The 21,254-nt window shown below is 49.0% G+C and overlaps 1 protein-coding gene and 1 long non-coding RNA gene across 2 annotated transcripts; both read right to left on the reverse strand.

Moving 5' to 3' along the window:
• Positions 1-1,284: 1,284 nt before the first annotated feature.
• On the reverse strand, positions 1,285-16,879 carry SALL1 (spalt like transcription factor 1). Its single transcript, XM_045533272.1, has 3 exons — positions 16,364-16,879; positions 3,958-7,385; positions 1,285-2,842 (listed from the first exon to the last, which is right to left on the reverse strand). The coding sequence occupies exons 1-3, from the start codon at positions 16,437-16,439 to the stop codon at positions 2,402-2,404; spliced, it is 3,945 nt and encodes a 1,314-aa protein (XP_045389228.1). The 5' UTR covers positions 16,440-16,879; the 3' UTR covers positions 1,285-2,401.
• A 2,825-nt stretch (positions 16,880-19,704) lies between these two features.
• On the reverse strand, positions 19,705-20,472 carry LOC123625059. The gene is made up of 2 exons (XR_006730346.1): positions 20,378-20,472; positions 19,705-20,214 (listed from the first exon to the last, which is right to left on the reverse strand). It is a non-coding gene; the product is annotated as an uncharacterized LOC123625059 (long non-coding RNA).
• Positions 20,473-21,254: the final 782 nt, after the last annotated feature.

Genomic DNA, 21,254 nt, shown 5'->3' on the forward strand with positions numbered 1-21,254 from the left:
CGTAGAGGGCGCGCGGCCACGGGGCACCCCCTCCCCGCCAAGCCCGGCGACGGGAAGGTGGTGGACGTCTCCGCAACGAAAACCAGCACATCGGGGTCTGGCCTGCGTAGACCGAGAGCTTCTGGCTGGAACTGTGGCCTTCCCTCCTGGTCCCTACTCTTGGAAAAGGTCACTGCTACGGCGGCGGGATCCGGATTGGAGAGGCGAAATGGAGAAATCTCGCCCTATGTCGGTGCTGAGGCCTCAGAATACTTCTCTGCATCAGGACGTCCGCACACCCCCGTCGCCGCCTCCCCTGGTTCTGGGGCGCCCACCCCACCCCTGCATTGTCCGGGCCAGGGGTCAGCGCGCATCTCCCGCGAGGCACATCTGGCCTGGGCCGGGGGCTGGGCCGGCGCGGGCGCCCCCTCGGCGCCAGGGCGTAGAGGTCGAAGGACAAGCTGGGGGCAGTTCGGCTACTTCCTGGGCTCAAGGCGACCTCCACGCTTTTTCCCTTACCTGGATACAGCCACTGGCTACCGCAGTTCACCACCTCCCTGGGGGAAAAAACATTCGCAGATTCTTCCAGACACAACTTCCACCCATTGGGTTTGTTCACCCCCAAAACAGTGCTCATGAGGAAAACCTATTTCCCCCCAGAACAAAAGGGAGACAGAAAGAATCAAACTGAATTTTGATGCTGAAATATTCAAGTTGACTCTACCTATCCTTTGTCACAGACTTTTCCTTTCAGATATGCATGTGCGTTTAAATGTCTAAAAGACTAATTAAATAAAGAACACGTTGACCTCTGGGTTGAGGACCAGTTTCAGAGTCAAGATTATATAACCTGCTTGCATCGGGAACCCAGCAATGAAACTCTCAGTTGCCTGAAAAAAATGGACTGAATTAAGTGAAATAAAACCATAATAGTGGAAATAAAACTGAAATCTAAATCGGCATAAATATCTTGCTTAAGGAAACTTACCTGTCGGGATGAAACCTCCAGCGTTCTTTGATTTCATTTTTTTTCCTCTGGGTGGGGGGTTGTGAGTGGAAAGGCTATAAAATACATTCCCAACAAGTCATGGATTTTGGGAAAATATCTAAAGCCTCCAAATTTCAAAATAAAAGGAAACACAGGCCCATGCAGACCTGCTTCTGGTGTGCCTTTTACAATTCCTCATTTAAAGAGAGATACACACTCACATACACAATTTACTGTCACCTGGGGAAACGTTAAAATACATTTAGGGGCCTGGCTAAATAGAAATGCACTCTAAAAACACAGACACAGTATTTTGCTTTATCTGTTGCAAAAAAAAATGTATTTGATTACTTGAGTAAAATTACAGTATCTCTGTTGTTAGTAAGTATTAAATGTTAAAGAAATTGGACCCCCCTTCCTTTCAACTTTCCAAGAAAGTGCATGTAACAGTCCAATTTTTTTTCTTCCATACCTAATACAAAATAAACAAACACTATACCTGCTCTCTTGATCAAGAAGAAGCATTTGCTCTTGTAAGGAACATATGTACATTTTAATGAAAGTGATATTTCTTGTATATACAAGAGCATCTACATTTTCTCCACTGAAGGTTGTTCAAGATGCTATACTTAGCAGCATTGTGAAATTCCAGCACACATTTTCTATTGTGAATATACCTACAAGGCAAAATGTTACGTCTCAGTTTCAACTACCAAAACAACACTTGTTTTTTTTTTTCTCTAGAGAATTCTGCGTGCTTATTACTGTACAGAAACTTATTAACATTGAGGACGACTCAAGTAAAAAGCACAATACAAATAGCAGTTCAAAACGGAAATGGTTAAATCTACAAAACAAAAAAGCAGGTTGAATTTTAGAATAAAAATCAAAAAACCAAACCTTCCAAAGAACCGCACTGTTCAGTCTGTACTTTCAGTTCTTTTCCTTAAATCTGTTTTGAAAGATTAGACAATGTGTTTGCTGATAAAATTTTCCAGCAGGATCAAAGTGTACATTTATACACAGACTTTATTAGAGATCTAATGCATCACGGAGGCATTGCATCACCACCAAATTCATATTAAACTGGATATAGAAAATAAGTTAATGCCAGATTACAACTGCCTAGCAGGGCAACTTGCAATTGCCATAAATGTTACAGCAAGTTTACAGCACTCTAGTCAATTAGTATTTAGTCCAAAATACAGAAGACCAAAGTTAACGCTTGCATTCTGTTTGCAAAGCAAGGTTATATCACTAATAAATAAGCTTTCTTAGAACTCTAGAAGTTGAACAAGGTACAAAAAGAATGTCTTCATAATGTTGTAGTTCATAGAACTGGGGAACCGGAAGGCAGGGGCAGGGGGCAAGGACTAGGAGGCCACCACAGGTCGCATTCTGAACAGGAATGCTACGTCTCCAGGCCAGCTTGCTTTAACTTGTGATGATCTCTTTGCTGTCCTCCACGAAGCGGGTGAAGCGGAAGTTGGTTCCGTTCTCGCTGCTTGCCATCTTCTCCAGGCCAGCCAGAGGAGCACTGGGCTCTGAGTTCTGGAGCTTCTCCAGGTTTCCTGTCAGCCCACTAATCGGTGAGCTGTTCCCACTGTCGAGGCTTCCAGGAATTGGAGGGACGCCACCGTTCTGAATGACGGAGATCTCGTTGGCCTTCATCGCCAGCCCATTGGAGAGCGCTGCTGCATACTGATTCCAGAAACTGGAAGGATCCCCACTTCCTGATCTTGCCGCCAAATCCTTCTGGAACATTTCTGGGAACTTGATGGAACTGCCTCCTAGGAATGTCATGGGGCCGTCCACGGAGAGCCGCCGGCCTCGGCGCGCAGGCGTGCTGTTCCACATGTGAGTGCCCATGTGTACCTGGGATGTGGAGAGAGACGGGGGACAGGGAAAGAAGAGGAGGGGGGAGAGAAGCTTAATAGGTGAATCTGTCTCAACTCATATCCCAACCCCTGACGAAGAAGTGGCCCAAATGTCTATTCTCATTACGTGACAGGCAGGGGAAAAGGCAGCAGGAACCCTCCACTCCCCTCCACGGGTAATAACGTGTTTGCTCCGCGCATCCCGGGGCCATCTCTCCTCCTCCTGGGCAGAGATGCCTTACTTACTCTTTTTTTATTACCCATATTTAGCTTATAATGGCCTCGAGCAAGCCAGGCAGTCGCAGATAGCTCCTTTCAGGCTTAGAATTGTTATGTCCACTCTCATTGCAATGGTAAGTATTGTATCTGACACCCTTTACCCTATAAATGTCCTTTTCAGCTAGGAAGAAAGTACCCCTCGCTGATTGCCCACTGGAGGGCCCGTGCACGGAAAGAAAAGCCAGAGAGTAATTATTCATCTCACATTACTGGCAGCAATCTCCAGAGAAATGCTCTGTCAACAGAAAAATGTACACACTAAGAGTGCTCAACTGTTGCTCTAGAACTTAAGCATATTTACTTTATTTCCAACACATATCAGTAGGAAATGCCGTATAATCAATTATCATAATACCCATTAGCAGAGCAGTGACGTTATTGTTTTTAGACAAACAAACCATGCTGGACTGCATGGTTATGAAAAATAGATGCATGCGCCGAGGAGAACTGTAATTATTAAGTGATACAGGCAGCACTCGGGCCACACGGAGGTCTTTAATCAATACCCCATGGCAACGCCAGGCTGTCTTACTTGGTAGGTAAAGCAATTCATTTGGTGCACTTAGCGAGACAACAGAGAGAGGCCGCTGCTTCGCTTAGGTACCAAATTATTCAATGTGCTCTGACATGCAGCCAGCTGCAGCCTGCTCTTGTCCCTGCCACGAGGCTGACCCTCCCAGGCACCCACGTTTCTCCCCAGGCAGCCACGTGCAGCAGGTTCCCTCGTGAGAACTCTTTCCCTGAACATCTGGGCCCCTGACTCTGGGGGCATGCATTACAATCAGTGACAATGAGGAAGGGATGGGGTGGGTGGGGTGCAGATGGAGTCTGTACCTTAAGATTGCCTTTTGTTGTGAAAGCTCTTCCACAAATAGTGCAAGCAAAGGGTTTCTCTCCAGTGTGAGTTCTCTCGTGAATCTGCAGGGCACTCGATGAGGAGAAGGTTTTGCCACACGTGTTGCAGTAGTGCTGCTTGGGAGTTCTCCTGGGCAGAGCTGGGAGCAGAACTGGGGACGTGGCAGAGGAAGACAGAGGCCCAGAAGGGACGTGACTGGTGGGGGTGTCCTTACTGTCCTGAGGAGAAACATGCACAAAGCCATTGACCTCTGTTTTGATGAGAGATGACAACGAGTTGGCGGGAATCACTGCAGAGTTCTGATTGGGGCCAAGGTTGGAACTGGGCTCAAAGAGCTGTGATGGTAGATCTCGCATCTGATGTGTCAACATGTGCTGCTTCAAATTACCCTTTGTGGAAAAGCCACGATTGCAAACTGTGCAAATAAATGGTCTCTCTTTGGTATGACTTCTATAGTGAATGTCCAAGGCACTCTGACAAGCAAATGTTTTGCCACAAATGTCGCAAGCAGTATTTTTAAATTTACCCCGGTCTCTGAAAGGGAAGAGGATCCCCAAAGAATCTTCTTTGATGATTTTCTCTGCATGACTAGATGTCAAATCCAAAGCCCCACCATTCACTGGGGTGGGAGACAAACCATTGGCAAACTCGCTTGGGACCGCTCTCTGCGGTTTCTCCTCAACGCTGGGTGACTTGTGGAACTCCTGGGTGCTGTTGGATGGGGACAGAGCCTGCATGGAAGAGGTAGACTCTGAGATGGCCGGGCTGCCTGCACTCTGGCTCTCCATGTCACCACCCACTGAGGACGAATCATTGGTCAGGACGTCCCCCTCGACCGAGCCATTCTCCACCGACTTCAGGCTGGCCTGCAGCTGCTCCGCCAGGCCGGCACTGATCATCTTCATCTGATTTTCCAAAGCAGCGATGCTCGACATCTCTAGGGGCAGAGGCGAAGAAGACAAGCTGTCTTGGGATGCGTCCGCAGACTTGGGCGTATCAGGGATGCTGCCCTCAGGACAGTCTTCCATGTTTTCATCAGAGAAGTTGTCTAAGTCATCAAAATTTTTCTCATCAAAGGAGCCTGTGTCAGACTCCATGGACTCAGGGTAGCTGTCAGGGACTGGGGTGTTGGGAATCTGGCCCCCCATGTGCATTCGAATGTGCTGCTGCAGGACAACAGCATTAGTGAACTTCTTCTGGCAGATGGGGCAGGAATGCTGGACTCTGAGCGGGGGCATCGCACGATGCACGCTGTAATGGGTTTTAAGATTCCCTTTCGTGGTAAAAGCCCGGCCGCAGATCTTGCACTTAAAGGGCCTCTCCCCAGTGTGTGTCCGGTAGTGCATTTTCAAGGCGCTCTGACAGCTGAGGACCCGGTGGCAGATGACACACTCGTTGGGGTCAGTGGCCTTCTTGTCAATGTTTTCTACCAGTTGCTGAAGCTTGGACGTCTCTGATGCCTGGGCTGAGTCCAAGAGTCCCCCAAAAGGAAACTTGGCCTTGAACTGCTCGGACATGAGCGGCAACAAAGGGTTGGTGAAAGTGGTGGTGCTGCCTGGGCCACAGTCGGCCGCCGGCGAGCTCAGGGTGCTGTTGCCGGCTGTTGGGACCGAGTTGGTGACTGCACCACTCTCTTCACTCTTGCCACTGGAGGGTGGCAGAGTGGACCCTTCAGCTTCCTCTGGGAACCCACCCAGGTTTCTCGTGGCCGGCTCGGGGACCCCAGAGTCACTTTTGACTGAGCCCGGGGGGCTGGCGGCAGAATGGCTGATGGGGATGGGGGCTGGCTCTTCCGTCTTGATGAAGGGTATGAGGCTGGGCAGGGTCGGGGGCAACGGCAGGCCGACTGAAGTGGTCAGAGTGGGCAGGACTGGTTTGGTGTCTAGCCAGCTGGTGACTGGCTTCTCTGGAGGGATGGACATGCCATATGGGATGCCGGTACTTGTGGGGATATTGTCCAAATGCTCAGGCACGGGATAGGGGTTCATCTGGATATGAGGGTATTTCTCTTTGTGGCGCTGAAAGTGGACTTTCAGGTTCCCCTTGGTGGAGAACCTGTTCCCGCAGATGTTGCACTTGAACGGCCTCTCCCCGGTGTGGGAGCGCAGGTGGATCTGCAAGGCACTGTCACTCCCGAAGACCTTCGCGCAGAACCTGCACTTGTGTTTGAAGAACGCCTCGTCGGAAGTACTTTTTGCTTCGAAGGCAGTGACATTTGGTGGCTTGCTTTTTCTTTGCTGGGCCAAGGCAGACAAGGAGTTTAGATCCTCCGCAGTTGTTCCGATGTTGGGCAAAGGGCTGGGGAAAACGGCGTTAGCAGGGGCCGGCTGAGGTAGAAGTGGATTAGATGCAGGACTTAATAAACTGCTTATTGCAAAAGCTGGTGAGGATGACGCTGAGACTGCTGGGTTGCTGACATGGGAGGCACCAGCACTCGAAGCCACTTTTTCCGAGGACGGGGTGGTAACTGCGGCTGCCAACATGTTAATATTGGGAGAAGAGCCACTGTTGGATGGAATGACGGTGTTGCCAGAAGTGCTCTGAGGTAGCTGGATTGGGGGTGGCTGTTTCACACCACTGATGCTGGCAGATTGGCTGGCGAGGCTCTGTGCTAATCCAGCTGCTGCCGCCAGCTGCTGAGATAAATGGGAACTTAGCGTGGACAAGGGGTTGGCAGATGTTCGTAAAGTACCTTGAGAAGGACTAGAAGATGTTGGCAAGTCTGCGTTCTGAGAAGCCAACAGCAGTATTTGGTGACGAATCTGTTCGATCAGTTGCAGCTGGTGGATCTGCTGCTGCTGCAGAGCTAGGAGCTGCTCCATGAGGGCGGGGACCGCCAGCTTGCCCCCCGAGGCCCCGCTGCACCTCGCTTCCTGGGAGAACTGGGCCACCGCCACCTTGGTGCTCTGGAGGTTCTCGATGATGACGTTGCTGTTGATCACGGAGAAGTTGCCCAGTGTTGTCAGGTCCCCGAGTTGAGGTAGAGAGGTTGTGAGTGCTGAGGTACCTGGGGAGGGGCTGCTGCTGCAGCCGGGGGCCGCGGTGCCGTGGCCGCTGCTGGCAGGGCCGCTGCCGCTGCTTTTGTTAGCAGCCGGGGCCTCCACCTCCATGGACTCTTCCCTGTCAGGTCCGCTGTGTTCTGAAAGGTCGCTGCAGTCTACTTGATCTGTTTTGTTAACTGTGTCATTCATTTGTTCCTCGGGATTATCGGGAGGGGGGCTGGGGGAGAAGGTTTCTGGTGGGGAGGCTGGATTTTCATTTACGATTAGAACTAATTGATTTTTAGTGCAGTTCTTCTTGTGGAGCAGAAGATCTGATAATTCAAAGAACTCGGCGCAGCACCGGCCACAGACATGGGCGTCCTTGCTCTTAGTGGTGCGACTCGGTTGGCCCTTTTCCATGTCCCCTGCAAACATCAAAAGGTGCAGGGTTAGAAAGGGAACCAGGACACACAGTCACCTATGACTTGCCAAGGAAAAAAAAAAAGCCAATCAATTTTTTTTTTTAACCTGCAAAACTCAAAACTGAAGCCCTTAAAAACCAATCAATATTACCTAAGAACGTTCACAATTAATTTTTAAGGGTATGGAGGAATTACTATCAATCCGGTATCTCAGATAGTCATGGCCTTCAGATAATTCATCAAAATATAAAATACTATGAACGGAAGACATTGGTGCATAATGAAATGCCATAGCAAAATATTGATTTCCAATATTTTATACACCTTATTGTCTACTCGTCCGGAGAGGGTCCAGCAACCATTCTGGGGACTTATTAGGCTCTTGAGTTTCTGTCACCCTTAGTCATTTTCAACTGATTCAAAGATATCTGTGACAGTTTGTTCTGTCACTAAACTAATTTGTAGTCATTCAGGTTCCAATCAGTTGTTGACAAGGGGGAAAAAAATGCATATCACCAAGCTACAGACTGACAACTTGAAAATCACCTCAAGCCCCTACCTCGAACCTGAGCTAAGTCTGATCCATGACAAACACACTTTAGTCCCATCAGTGACAAATCCTCCAGACCACTGCTCAAGACTCACTTGAATACAAAAGGGAAAGCTGCACACATACAATGAAGAGAAACACAATGATCATAACCCGTTACAAGGCCTGCCTGGCACCTATGTATCACCCCATGGCATGTTTATTTTTAAAATTAAAAAAATGCAACCCTGGCTACAATTCCACTAATCAAGGAATATATGCCACTATGCTCCACACGGCAACGTTATGCCTCTTACATATTTCATCAAAAATGCTCTTTATATCTATAAAAACTGGCACAAGATTTACATTTCTGATTATGTATCAACTTAAAGAAGGATATGCAGTTAAGGGGAAGTGCTCCCATCCCCTAAGAAATAATTCTTGGTTTAGAGTTTGGAAATGCTTTGCAATTCTCCTAGTCTGAATGCCTTTAAAAACAGTTTGCTCTTAACTGTTATCAATTGTTTAACAGATTGTCCTGAACCTTTTATTATAAAAATCCCTTTATTTCATGTTTGTTTCCACTGGTTGCTCAGATGTCTTCTCACTAAGATCCATTTGTAAATTAAACATAAAAATCTCCAACTCCAAGCTAACACCCTATTCAAAGACAGGATGGCGCCCCATTGTTTGCCCAGCATGGGGAGCACCAACTTCTGTTGTACAAATAGTGTGTGGTCATCTACGAAGGCTGTGAAAAAAAAAAAAAAAAACTGTTTAATTCAAGGATTACCTCCCTGCATGCTTTTCTGCAGAACTGAATCAGATAATAGGTAGTTTCCATGACTTCCAAATTGAATCTCCCAGAAAACTTGTAGGGAAAAAAAGTAATTGCAGATATGAATAAATGCAAAATCAAAATGTTGCTTTTTTCAGTAAACTTTAGAGTCTACTCAAAAGAGCCAGCCATTTGCCTTTTTGTAGTAAACATCAAAAAAGCTTGAGTAGATTTGCATTCCAGAAAATAAAATTAATACCTAAATACTACTTTCTGAAAATTCCTTAACTCTATTTGCCTTGAGTGATGCCGAAGTTGATTAGAACCCCTGGTAAAGTATGCCAAATGTATGCACACTTTATTCACTGGGAGTGTTATTTGAGTAGCTAAGTTATACTTAACAAGCTAGCTTTCCTAATACCCATCTTTTAATCTCCACAAGGGTATAGTGCAAAATGCATTAACAACAGCAAACAAATCTTAGTTGTAGCAGAAAATACCAATAATGATTCAGTTTTAATTTAATGTTTAATCATCCTAATTGGCACCGGATTCCTATGCACGTTGAAGGTGCTGTTTTAAGCACTTTTTTCTGTCTCTACCCTTGGCTTAAAATCATATAAACAAAATATTAGATGAAATTTGCTAAAGTTATGTTGCTTAACTTGGGACAAAAATAATGTGACAAAAATTCTGTTTAAAGCTTCTTATTTTGACAACCAATTTTAAATGATGCATCCATTTTAGATGCTTATTTTAAACTAGGAAATGCAATTCCTAATATATTCAACAGAAATGTTATTTCTTTCTCTTTGCACATTTCCATATGTAATGGTTATGTTTCCATCTACTTTTACAGCCAATTATGAAGGAACAAAAGCTATTCTGTTTGTTCACACATTTTCAACAAAATGCATTAAAACTATTATGTCAGCATGTTCTATTAAGCTCTGCATTCAGTGGAAAATACTTTTCAACCAGCTCACATTTATCAAAACATAAAGCCACTTTAAAACACAGTTTTGCTTGGTCAGCTGGGCTTAGACAAATAATGACAGATTCAGAACTAAATAACTAGCAAGGGAAATCAGAAAACTGACTTCATCAATTGTACATATTACAATGTAGTTGCTTCAAATATTTAGCACATCTGTGCTCACGATTAAAGGACGTTTTAATTCTTTATAACTTGCAAACATCTGATATTCTCATAATATATAGAGAAAATAAAAGGAAGGTTACTTTACAGGATTTAACTGATTATTACTTTCCTGCACTTGAATTCTGCATTTGTGCAGCCTCAAAAACTCACTTGAGAATTTTCAAGTTTTTCAACCTGAACATTTTTATATTTAGGATTGTGCTAACTGGACGGAAAATAAAGCTGCTTAAAAATAAATGCTTGCTTGCTTCTAAGAAAGAGACTGTGTTAAAAAGTTACCCATATTTTAGTGTAGATTTTCACAACATTTTAATAAGCTGACATTTGATCTCACTGTAGAGTCAACTAATTTAATTTCCTGATGTTTATGAACACTCTTACCCCCCCAAAATCCTGGTATCTATTTTGATTTATTTCAAAAGCAGGTGTCGCTACACTGTAACAATTCTTAACTTTAAATCTATCTGCATTCTGAACAGAATGCCAATGAAACAGCTTAAAAACAAGAAGACAAAACATGAGGACTAGTTTGAATCTTTAACTACCAAAGGGAATATTTTAAGTTGTAATAAGATACACACATTCTCTCTCTCTCTTTCTCTCTCTCTCTCTCTCTCACACACACACACACACACAGAGGAACATGTTCTAATTCATTTTCTGCTCATCTGCTATCTTGTATCTTTCTCAATAATCTGTTACACAGGATTGCAACTGGTGACCCCATTATAGTAAATACAGTTGCCTTGTTCCTTGTACCATGGTGAAAATAACATTCCAGTTCCTTTTCTATGGATTTTGCATACAAATTAAAGAATTAAAGTCATTTTGTAATTCTTCTCAGACAGGAAAATTTAAGAAGCAATGGTTTTCTAAGTATTTACCCACAAAAAGTTATTTGGAATTTTCTGGGCCTTTTTCTGGGAGGGGGAGAGGGTGATCTTATACCTCCACCAAATTTATACAAAAATCCCAGATGTTTTAGTTCCTGTTGCACTATTTAGGTACTTGATGCCTAATTCAAATTTGTCAGTTTTTCATCATCTGAACCAAACACTACAGAATCGGAAGGAGAAAATTGAAGTGTTCAAACTTATCTGTCTACTGAGAAAACAAAAATAAAACTATGCCCCCACACAGAAAGGTTTAGCCAGCCAGGAAAGGAAAAAAAAAAAAAAGCACAGAAAAACAAAAAGCAAACACAACCATCTTACTCTACCAGATTTAGTTTTCTTTTCTGGAGCTCTTCAGAAAGATATTCACTGTACTTCCCATTACCTTAAGACTGCATTAACATTTTTTCAATAGAACCTCTCACGATAGTGGTTTTGGAGTGCATAATTTTAACAGGCTATTCTTTTTCTTAGACCTATTTGGAAAAGCTATCGCAAACATATTTGATGGATTGATTTTTAATCTTTTTTATTTTTGCATAGAAAGCCTAAATCTGAATGTCCAACTTAAGATTCCAAAGAAATTTTGAACACTACGACATATGCTGTGCATATTTTCTGTAACGTCTAAAGTTTCCTCTATGTGATATGCAACCAAATAACAAATTTACTGGTACCCTGCAAGTTCACCTAGTGGTCTGACCAGGATTAGTGTATTCTCGCGTGGAAGAATACGAGAGAGATCTCTGAGAAAGTAACAACACGGACAAGACACTCCTTTTAAAATAGTGATCCGAGCCCACCTAATGTACACAATAAATGAAAGGGAGAAAATGTCTTTCCCATGGATGAATCAAACTGAACACTAGATGGGGTTCCAGTTGCAAGGGTTTGTTCAAAAACTTCTTTGTGGCTTTCCTATTCCAGTGACGCGTAAAAGAGAGACTCCTTAAGGCAAGATCTAAACTTTGACTACATAAACATTGGCAAAGGCACAAGAAACTAAATCCCTGTTGTTTGAGGGTAAAACTGAGCTATGAGAACTACCTGTCAATCTTCCCCTTTGGGGGTCTGGCATCTGAGGGTGACAGGGGAATAAGGTTAGGAAAAGAAGCCAAGCTGATAAGGTGAAACTAAAATAAACTACTAACTTCCTGCTAAGTGACTAGCAAGACTCAATTTGGGGGTCACTGGGAAGATACTGAAGGACATATTATGATCTGGACCTTGTCACCTTTGCATGGGAGGAGGCTAGCAAAGGTTAAAACAGCTCGACACATCTAGGTTTCTAAAGCCTGGAACACAAACTTTTTTCTTTTTTGGGGGGAGGGGTGTCGGTTCTCCAGTTAACTTACCATCTCTTTCTCTAAGCCCCTCAACCACTTCAGTTTTAATAGTTGAAGAACGTTTTGAAATATAGGGCTATCTGCACCAAGATATGTCTTAGAAAAACCTAGTTAAGGCTGTAGAAGGAATTTGTTCTGCTTCCTACATAAAGCTCAGCTTTTAACGATTTCAAAAAACTTAACCAGTCCGCCTATTTCTTCCCCAGGTCCCAGTAAGATCTCCACAATAAAAATGTGGGTTTCTGCCTTCCAAAGGACTCTGTTGATAAAAAACAACTTGCTACCTCCAAAAGTATAAAGAAAAGAAAGAAAGCCCCCAAAGAATAACCTATAAGTTGGCACTTGTGCCTATGAACTATAGGGGAAACCTGATGGAAAATAAACTACAAAACATTCAGCAGCACAGATTCACTTTCACACATACTATCTCATGCCCAGCTAGACTTTGCTTGTTTGTGTGTGTGTTTTTAACATTTTAGGAAGTGTCTTGCAGCCTGAAGCAATTTCAAAAAATAGTTTGCATTTTCTCATCCAGAATCTTCCATTATGCCAAACTTAAAATAGGCCTGATTTAAGCATGAATTCTTTCCAACTGCCTTATCTTGCAGGTGTCGGTTTTTCAAAAAAAGCAATTAATTATAGTTCTCCCTAACCTTTTGGGCCCAGAGATCAATGTGTTGCTATTAAGCTGCTCACATGAGTAAATTAGGTTGGTAAATGATAGAATTTCATTATTAATATAAATAAGAGGAATTTTTATGATACTTCATAGGACAGTCAGTGTTTTATCTGCAATTCATGATTTTTATTTTTCTTTCAATATTATCTTTTCCTTAAGTAAGCTGAACACCAAAACACTTTCTTAATAAATGAATGGAGTCTGAATGGGCCATCCACGTAGTTATAGGAATCTTAAAAACACCATCAGGGGAAGAAAAACCCAACACACACACACACACACACACACACACACACACGCACACACCCCTGAAATCTCAATCTATAGTAAAAGATCCACATATAAAATCATTAGATGCTAATATTCCCTTTCCTTAGGATTATTTGTCTTAGTGAATAATCTTTCCAGTGGCAGTCATCTTTCTACAAGTAATTCAAGACTTGTTGAATATCATTTAAGAGACAAGTCATATTTGCCACATTCTTGGTCTCATAAGAAACAGAAAAATTACCAAGTTTAAAATTATTTTAGAGTGTTTCTGGCATTATAGCTGCACTAAAGTTGAATAAAATATCAGCATCCTAAGATTAACCGAGCACTCTTGTTTTTTTTGAACTTGCTCCGATGAAGCTATCAGTGTGGCTGCTTAGAGTGGCTTGGGTTTTCTTTGTAATCAACACACACACTCCAACATGCAGGACACTGCAGCCCCGGCTGCTTTCAGCCTTAGCATCCATCCTTCAGGGCTACTGTAACTGTGGTCTACCAACTTTTCTAGGTCCCACTATGCATGGAAGTCCTGAAATGAGAGGTGCTGGCATACAAGAAGAGCATAAACTAGATTAAATTCAGTATGTTCAATGTTTCATTTGCCATATTCTAAGACCACCTCAAGACATAAGAAAAAGTAACCACGATGTTTGAAGAGGGGTTTGCTCCTTAAAAATTGAACCACCTTTCTACATGCAGAAAAAAGAACAAAACAAAAAACCAACAGCTCTTAAAAGTATGTGCTATGTGTGGGGAGGAAAATGAGATCGCCGAATTCATTGCAGAAAAGCTGACTTTTAAAAGGTAACCTTGAGATGTCATGAACTTTCAATTCCATTTATCTCACAACTATTCCCAAATAAAAAGACCTGGGGTAGGTTAGGCCTTCTTGCATGTCAGGCATTGGGGAGGATTACTTGTGTACTAATATTATTACAACACACTAAATCCTGTAACCCTATTACAAAATCTACCCTCTAGGCAACTTCTCCCAAACTTATTGTTCAACCATGTAAAAACAGTCATAACCTAAAACCATTACTACCCAAGAAAAAGAGGAGGGGGTGGGGAGAGGTGAGGGAAGAGGGCTGGGAGGGGGTGTTTCCTAGAGTGTCCCTAACATAGTTTACTGCTTCTTAGGACAATGAACCAGCTTTTGGGAAGAAAAAACAGAGAAAGGAAGAAAGAGAAAGAAATGAAAAGAGAGAAAAGAGAAAGAAAAGAAACTTGATTCAGTTACTCAATTAACTTACCTCAAAGCTCAAAGAAACTAAAAAAAATAGTACTAATAAATAATAATGGTAAGAGGTAGTGAACTCCTTTTATGCTATTGCTTTATGAGAAGGCTTAACTATTAAAAATTCTGAATCCAGAAGGCGAAAGGCAAAGATCTAGCATGCATTTCTCCGCGAAGCCCGAGGCGGTTTTTTGTTTTTTTGGGGGGAAAATGTAGAAAATCAGTACATATTTACAAAATAGACTAAAAAACCCTGTCTTCTCTGTAGTTTGGTATTTTGCATACAAATCGCTACCCTGAACAGTATCACAGTGCAAAAGGTCTCAGCAGAAACTTTAGGAAAGATGAGGGTGGGGGCGAGAAGCAGAAGAAACCAGCTGAGAAAACCCGGAAAAATGCTCGGAGTCGTTGCTGCGGCCTCGGGTAGTTTCACCTCGATTTACCCTTGCGTTTGGGGTGGAAAGCGGGGTTCAAAGGCTTTTTTCAGCGGACTGATAAATTCAGCAGAGACTCTGGGTAAGGCTTCAAGCTTGAGAAAGTACTAGGGGCGCGCGGGGTGGGGGGAATATTGTAAACAATTTTCTTAGCTGGCCTCAAGTCTCCCAATTTCGTAAGGGGACCCCCAAGCCAGGAGTCCCCTTTCCCTGAGCCAGGGTAAAGGGAGCGGGGGTCCCTTGGTTCTTGGCGCCCTAGCTCTACTGAGAGGCAGGCCTCTGGGGAGGGAGCCGGGACCGTGGGGCCCGGGCGGCCGCACAGCGCAGTGGACAGAGGTGCCGATCTAAGGGCAAGCTTTGGGGTCCAGCTCTCTCCTCCATACCCCAAAATGCCGCCCGGGACGTGGGCATCCAGAGAGGCTTCCCGAGCCGCGGAAACCCGGCTGGGGTTGCCCCTCGTCCTCCCGCAGCCGAGAGGCCAGCAACGTGCAGGGATGACCCCGGAGCCGGGCTGGGGCGCCGCTCCATCGCCTCCGGCGCTGGGCCTGGGAACTCGGCGGCCACTAAAGTGGATCACCTTCAGGGGCAAGGAGGGATTCTAGTTGTCCTCCATCGGCACCCCCAGTTCCCTGCCTGGATCTCTCCCTACTCTCGACCTTAACTCCCGCACACAAACTTTGTTCTGGACTTGTTCATTCCCTTCGGGACCCACAGTTGTCGCTTCCAGCGGAGAAAGCGAGTGGCCCTGTTTCAGGGGGATTCTCCTCTGGTTGGCTACCCCCCAGCCCTGAAAAATTACCCTAAGACTCCTTCCCCGACCCATCTGCAAGCGTGGAGCACCACCATCCGCAGAGGATGCATGCCGAATATAAAGATTTTGGGGGGCGGAGGGTGCAAGTGTTGGGAGAAAAGATTCGGAGATAAACTTAGGGAGCCAGACCCGACACCTCCCCGGGCCGCCTGCACCTTCTCGGGAACTACCGGCAGCAAGGAACACTCCGCCCCAGCCGCTACCCCAGAGTGTCAGGCACGGGCGCCCCGACACAGGTCCCCACTTTCTTGCAGATGGGAACCCCCAAAGGCACCCCACTCCGCCGCGCGGGTCGAAGGGGAGTGTGAGCTTGGGGCAACGGGGGCGCTGCGAGCTCCCCCCACGCTCGGAGTTCAGCCCCGCGCGCGAAGTAAACTTCCTTCCCGCTGGCAGCAGGGCCGGTCGGCAGAGGCCGGGCCGGGGGCCCTGGGAGCCGCGTGGGGAGTGCGAGGGGCCCCGCGGGTAGGCGCGGACGACCTCCGCTCGCACCCGCGCCTCGCGGGGCTCCAGGGTCCTGGCCGCGGCTCGGTTCCCCGGAAAAGCCGGGACGGAGCGGCAAGGCCAGCATGCCCTCCCTCCTCCCCCCGGGAGGACCCAGCAACTCCGGAAAGATCCTGCCGGGAGATGTGCTCGCTTCCCCAGGGCAGGGGGGAAGCCCAGCAAAGGCAAATTGAAAATTCAAAAGAAAAAAAATACGCTCAGTCGAAAAGGCGAGTGGGGACGCGGCGGCGGCGGGGCAGTGGGCGCAGGGGCCAGCCGCGTGTGCGTGGGTCCCCGCGCGCGTGTGAGTGCGTGTGTGTGTGTGTGTGTGTGTCCGCGGCGCGGGCCGGAGCACTCACCATCTCGCCGGGGGAGCGAGGCCACTTCGGGGTCGGATTGGAAATGTTGAGGCTTCGCTTGCTTCCTCCGCGACATGCTGGCTCAAACATCAGCTGGGGCAGAATAAAAAATTACTAAAAAAAAATCTTCTCAAAATTACGGAAATCGAGCGGCGGCGGCGGCGGCGGCTCCCCCCGCCCGCCGGCCCGCCCGCCCCCTCCCCGGCTCCCCGGCCCCGGGCGCAGCGCGCATGTGTCCTGCTATAATTATGATTATCAATAATGCATTGCGATTAATCATAGAGGGGCTCTTTGAAAGGCGATTGGCACCGGGCCAGCGCTATTCAAACCCGCTCGCCTTAATCAATTAGTTCGTGATTTGCTGCAGACCCCTGTCTCTCCGCGCGCTGGCCCAATAAGCCGGCCGCGGGGCTGGCTCTGCGCGCCGCGCCGCCCGACACTGGGTTAACCCTCTTTGCGACCGCCCGGGACTCCGCGGCCCGGCCGCCGGGGCCGGCCTCCTCTCCACTGCGCGCTCGGCGCCCCGGCCGGCGCCCCCCGCTCCCTCCCTCCTTCCCTCCCTCTCCTCCCCCCCCATCCCGGGCTGGGCCGACCCAAATTAGCATGCCCTCCCCGGAATTAAGCCGCCCCGGGTGGGGGTGGGGCCGGGCGGCGGGGGCTGGGGACCCGGGCTGCGGGCGCGCTGCGAACTTCCCAACTCGGGCGCGAGGCGCGCCGGCCCGCGGGGGGAGGGAGTCCCGTGGCGGATTTGGGGGGCGGGCGTCCCTCTTCGTGAGTGTTTCTTCGTTTCTTTAAGAGCTACCAGCAAGCAGCCCACCCCCACCCCCATAAAAAAAAAATAAGCGAGTGGGGAAGAGCCAGCCCCACGCCGGTCCGCCTCCCGCCCACGGCTCGGCCTCCCTCCCGCCCGCAGCCTGGCTCGGCGCTCCTTCGCCCCGAGTTCTCCATCCCCTGGATCCCGGGCTCGCGGGGGCGCGGAGAAGAGGATCCAGGAAAGGTTTGGGAACGTGACGGGTTTGGGACCGGAGGGGGGAGGGGCAGCTCTTCCGCCACCCCATCCCCTCCCCCGCCAAAGGGGCCCAGATCCTCCAGCCTCTCGCTTGCTCCCTAGCTCCCTTTCTCTACCTCGGACATTCCCAGGACAATTAGGGTTGAAGTTTTCGGGAGAAGCAGCCCCGAGCCCGTGGGATAAGGGGGCGGCTCGGCTCCGCCCAGGACCCCTCCCGGACCTCCCCCCCGGCTGCCCCGGTTGGCTGCAGGGCGCGTCACTCCGCTGGGAGGCGGCGGTGGCGCCGCCGAGCCCAGGGCGGGCGGAGAGCTGGGACCCGCCTGGGCTCCGAGTTCAGCTGCGGCTGGGGGGAGGGGAGGGGCTGCTGCTGCCCCGGTACGCAGCCTCCCGTCCCCGGCCTGGGGAGGCACGGCCCGGCCAAGCCTGGTCCTGGACAAGTCCAGTCTCGGGACCCCTGGACTCCATGCCCTGGGGGAGGGACGGCGCGCCAGCCTAAAGGGTCTAGGTGGCGGCGCCGAGCCGGGAATGTGTGTGTGTGTGTGTGTGGGGGGGGGGTCCCTGTCCGCGGCTGCCTGGCGACGCGGAAGCTCGCCTCCAGTTTTCGGGCACTTGCCGCGCGCGGCGCCCAAACTTTTCGCTCTATCTCCATCTCCCGGAGCGGGGATGCAGCCTCCCTGCCAGCGCCCCGGAGCTGGGAGCGCGGTCCGTCTGCCCGGCGCAGGCGCCCGCGAACCTGAGACTCGGTCCGCTGCTCAGCTGGTCTTTCCCCTAGCGCCGCGGGGTCTCCTCGTTCCAAGGTTCCCGAAGTCCTGTGCCCGAAGGATTAAACTAAACTAAACTTTGGCTGCGTGATGGGGGAGGAGGGGGTGCGGATACACAATCCCTGCCCTATCTGGTAATCGGGAAAGGAGAGGGCTCTTGAGGACGTCCCAATTTGGGAGCGCCCGTGAGTCTGGATGGTGCCACGGTCGGTTCGCGCGAAGTGGGCACCAGTCTTCTGAGCAGAGCTTCGGGTACTCCGGACCCTTGCCGCGCTCCCCTAAGTGACCCTTTCTCTTTCTCTTAGCTTCAATCTTTTCTTATTTTCTTTTTTAAATGTCTAAAGGTTTTGTGTGTGGGTGAATTTTTCTGTTGTCCATCTGCGGACTTTTTCCCTTGATATAACTTCTCCCTTCATCTTTCTCCCTGTCCGTCCTTTTTTCACCTTTTTTCCAATCTCTTATTTTCCTCTCTTCTTCCCATTATTCTCTCTCTCTCACACACACATACCCCTCTCCGCCTCGCTCTCCCTTTCTCCCCAGGTCCTGTTGGGTACAGTGGATTTTGATAAAAAGACAAACGAAGCTATCAGTGGGGCTGATGTTGAAGAATGAAGATAATAATGTTTCCATAGGTGGTGCTTCAAATGCCATTATTTCTCACTGAATATTTAAAGAGATCCCTCGGCAAAGATGGATCTGCGCGCTCCTGGGGTGCGAGCGACTCGCTTCCCTTAGACCCCCGGGAACGTGTAGAGGAGCACGTGTAAATCCCTCACCTACCCCTCCATCCCGCAAACAAGAGTCCTCGCAGACACACCAGCCCGCACTCTGCCAGTACACGAACGCGTCCGTGTGCACTTGCACACTCGTTTCCCCGATTATGTACGCGTTTGCAGCCGCCCGCATCCGTCTCTAACAATCTTGGCTTCTTGAAAGTCCGGGCCTCCCCGGCACCGCTTGCTGCCAGGAACCGAGCCGTGCTGGCTGTCCCGCGACCCTTCTTCCCCGCGCGCGCGTCGTGCGCACCGGGAAGCTCCCGGGAATAGCTTCACACATGTTCGTCACTTGCTCTATGTGTGATTAAGATTAAGAAAAAAAAAAAAAAAGCTTTCCCTCCCCCCAAAAAACATCATAACAAACAACCAAAAGAAATGAAAATGCAAAAGCAGCTTTGCGATGTTTAATTAAAAATGGGCAAGGAGAGACGAATTAATTGGGGGGATCCAAACTTTAATAACTTTTTTCGTTCTTTTGCGTCTTCGACGGCGTAGAGGCGGGCATTTCGCTCAGCGCTCGGCGTCCTCAGCTAATTTCTTGTTTGTTTTCTTTCCCTCGGTGGCCGGGGGAGAAGAGAGGGGAGGTGGACGAGGGGGGGATGGGAGGAGGGGGATGGTAGCAATGGCGGGGAGAGGAGAATTGGTCTTTATTGTTGATGGCAATACATCAATTATGGGCCATTGTCTCGGGCCCAAGTTACGTGGTTCGCTGATGCGGGCGCCGCAGTGTCAGGGCGCTGGCGAGGCTCCGCTTGCCGCGATGCGAAGAAATAATTAAATCAATAAAAACAGAGAGAGAATGGGGGATAATTTTTATTTTTGAGCGGGCAGAAAGAAGGCAGCGAATGCGAGCGAGGTGCCACACTGGATTCTCTCCCCATGCCCTGCTGACCCCAGAGACCTGCGCGCTCTACACGGGGTCGCGCATTCCCACCCTTGGGTGGGAGCAGCTGCTCGGGGAATCCGGGTGACGAGGTTCGGGACTAGCAGGTTACTCGAGAGTACTAGGGGCCGATGTGCGATCGAGAGTTGGGGTAGCCCGAAGTGAGGCAGCAGCTGCGTCAGGGTCGCGACCTCGTGGCCCGAGAGGAACCGCACCCGGGGGAGGCGCTTGGCGAGTTTTGCAAACTCCCATCTGGGGGATTGATGCTTGTTTCTACCAATATGTCCCCTCAGTTTTCCCAAGACCTAGTCTAGAGTGTCCTTGGTGGGATGGCAGGGTAGAAGGGCTGTGCCCCAAGGCCGCGGGCCACAATTCCGTTCTCAGCGAAGGGGTTTCCGGGCTTCTTCGCTCCGTCGCTGATCCTAGGAAGGGTAGGGGCAGTTGAGGCTCCCCACTCTGAGGCCTGGTTCTTCTACCCTTAAAAGTATTTTATTCTGGCCCAATTTGACCCCGGGTCCGGGATGAGGCCTTCCCTGGGCCCCAGACCCTCTTTCCCATTCCGCCGGCGCTGGTTGGACACCGTACCCCAGAAATGTTGGACGCCCCCGCGCGCGCTGCCTGCACCCCTGCTCCCTCATCCTCCGGCTCCAGGCCCCGCTGGCCCCTGGCCGAGGCTAGGAGGGCAGTAGAGGAGGTTTCGTTTTCTTACTCAAGCAAAAAGCGGCGAAAAGGCAGCAGCGGCGCCCCGAGGGCGGGGGAGGAGGCACATCGATGGTATCAACATTATTGATGGGGAAACGTTAGGGGCAGGAGCCCGGAGATCAGGTTCCCAGTCCCTCCCCTACCCGGGGGTGGGTGGGACAGAGCGGGTGGTGAGCGCTGTGTGTGTGTGTGTGTGTGTGTGTGTGTGTGCGCGTGCGTGCGTGCGTTTGGGGATGGGGGGCGCCTGAATGCACCCGCATTAACCACCCGGGGTTTATTTGTATTTTCCTAGTCTGAATGTTGGGGGGGATGGGAGGGCGAAGGGGGAGGAAGGGTTGAGATGGCTTGTACCCTAGCCCGTAGGACACTTTCTTAGGGTTGGGGCTGAGTGGTGGGAGGAAGGGGTTAGGAAAAATGACATAAAGCAAAGACCAAGTTTGGAAAGCTCACCATAGGTTCGGTTATTTTTCCAAACCGGGGACTTCGCTTCCCCGAGAGTTTCAGAAACTCCGTTCCTAACCGAACTGCTGTCGCTCAAATCCTAACCTCTCCTCGGAAGCCGGAGCGGCTTCGAACCCGAGACCTGGGGGAGCAGGCTCGGGCGGGCGTCCCCGCCCCTAGCCGAGTTGACTCTGCGCTCTCGGCGCGTTCGCTCGCAAGCTGCCAGTCCCAGAGGCGAGAAGGCGCTTTGCCGGGCGGGCTGGGGTGGGAGCGACTCCTGCCGCCCACCGCCAAGGGCTATCTCCAGACGGGCGCCGGG

This window comes from Lemur catta, chromosome 20 (assembly GCF_020740605.2).
Source record: "Lemur catta isolate mLemCat1 chromosome 20, mLemCat1.pri, whole genome shotgun sequence".
Taxonomy (NCBI): Eukaryota; Metazoa; Chordata; class Mammalia; order Primates; family Lemuridae; genus Lemur; species Lemur catta.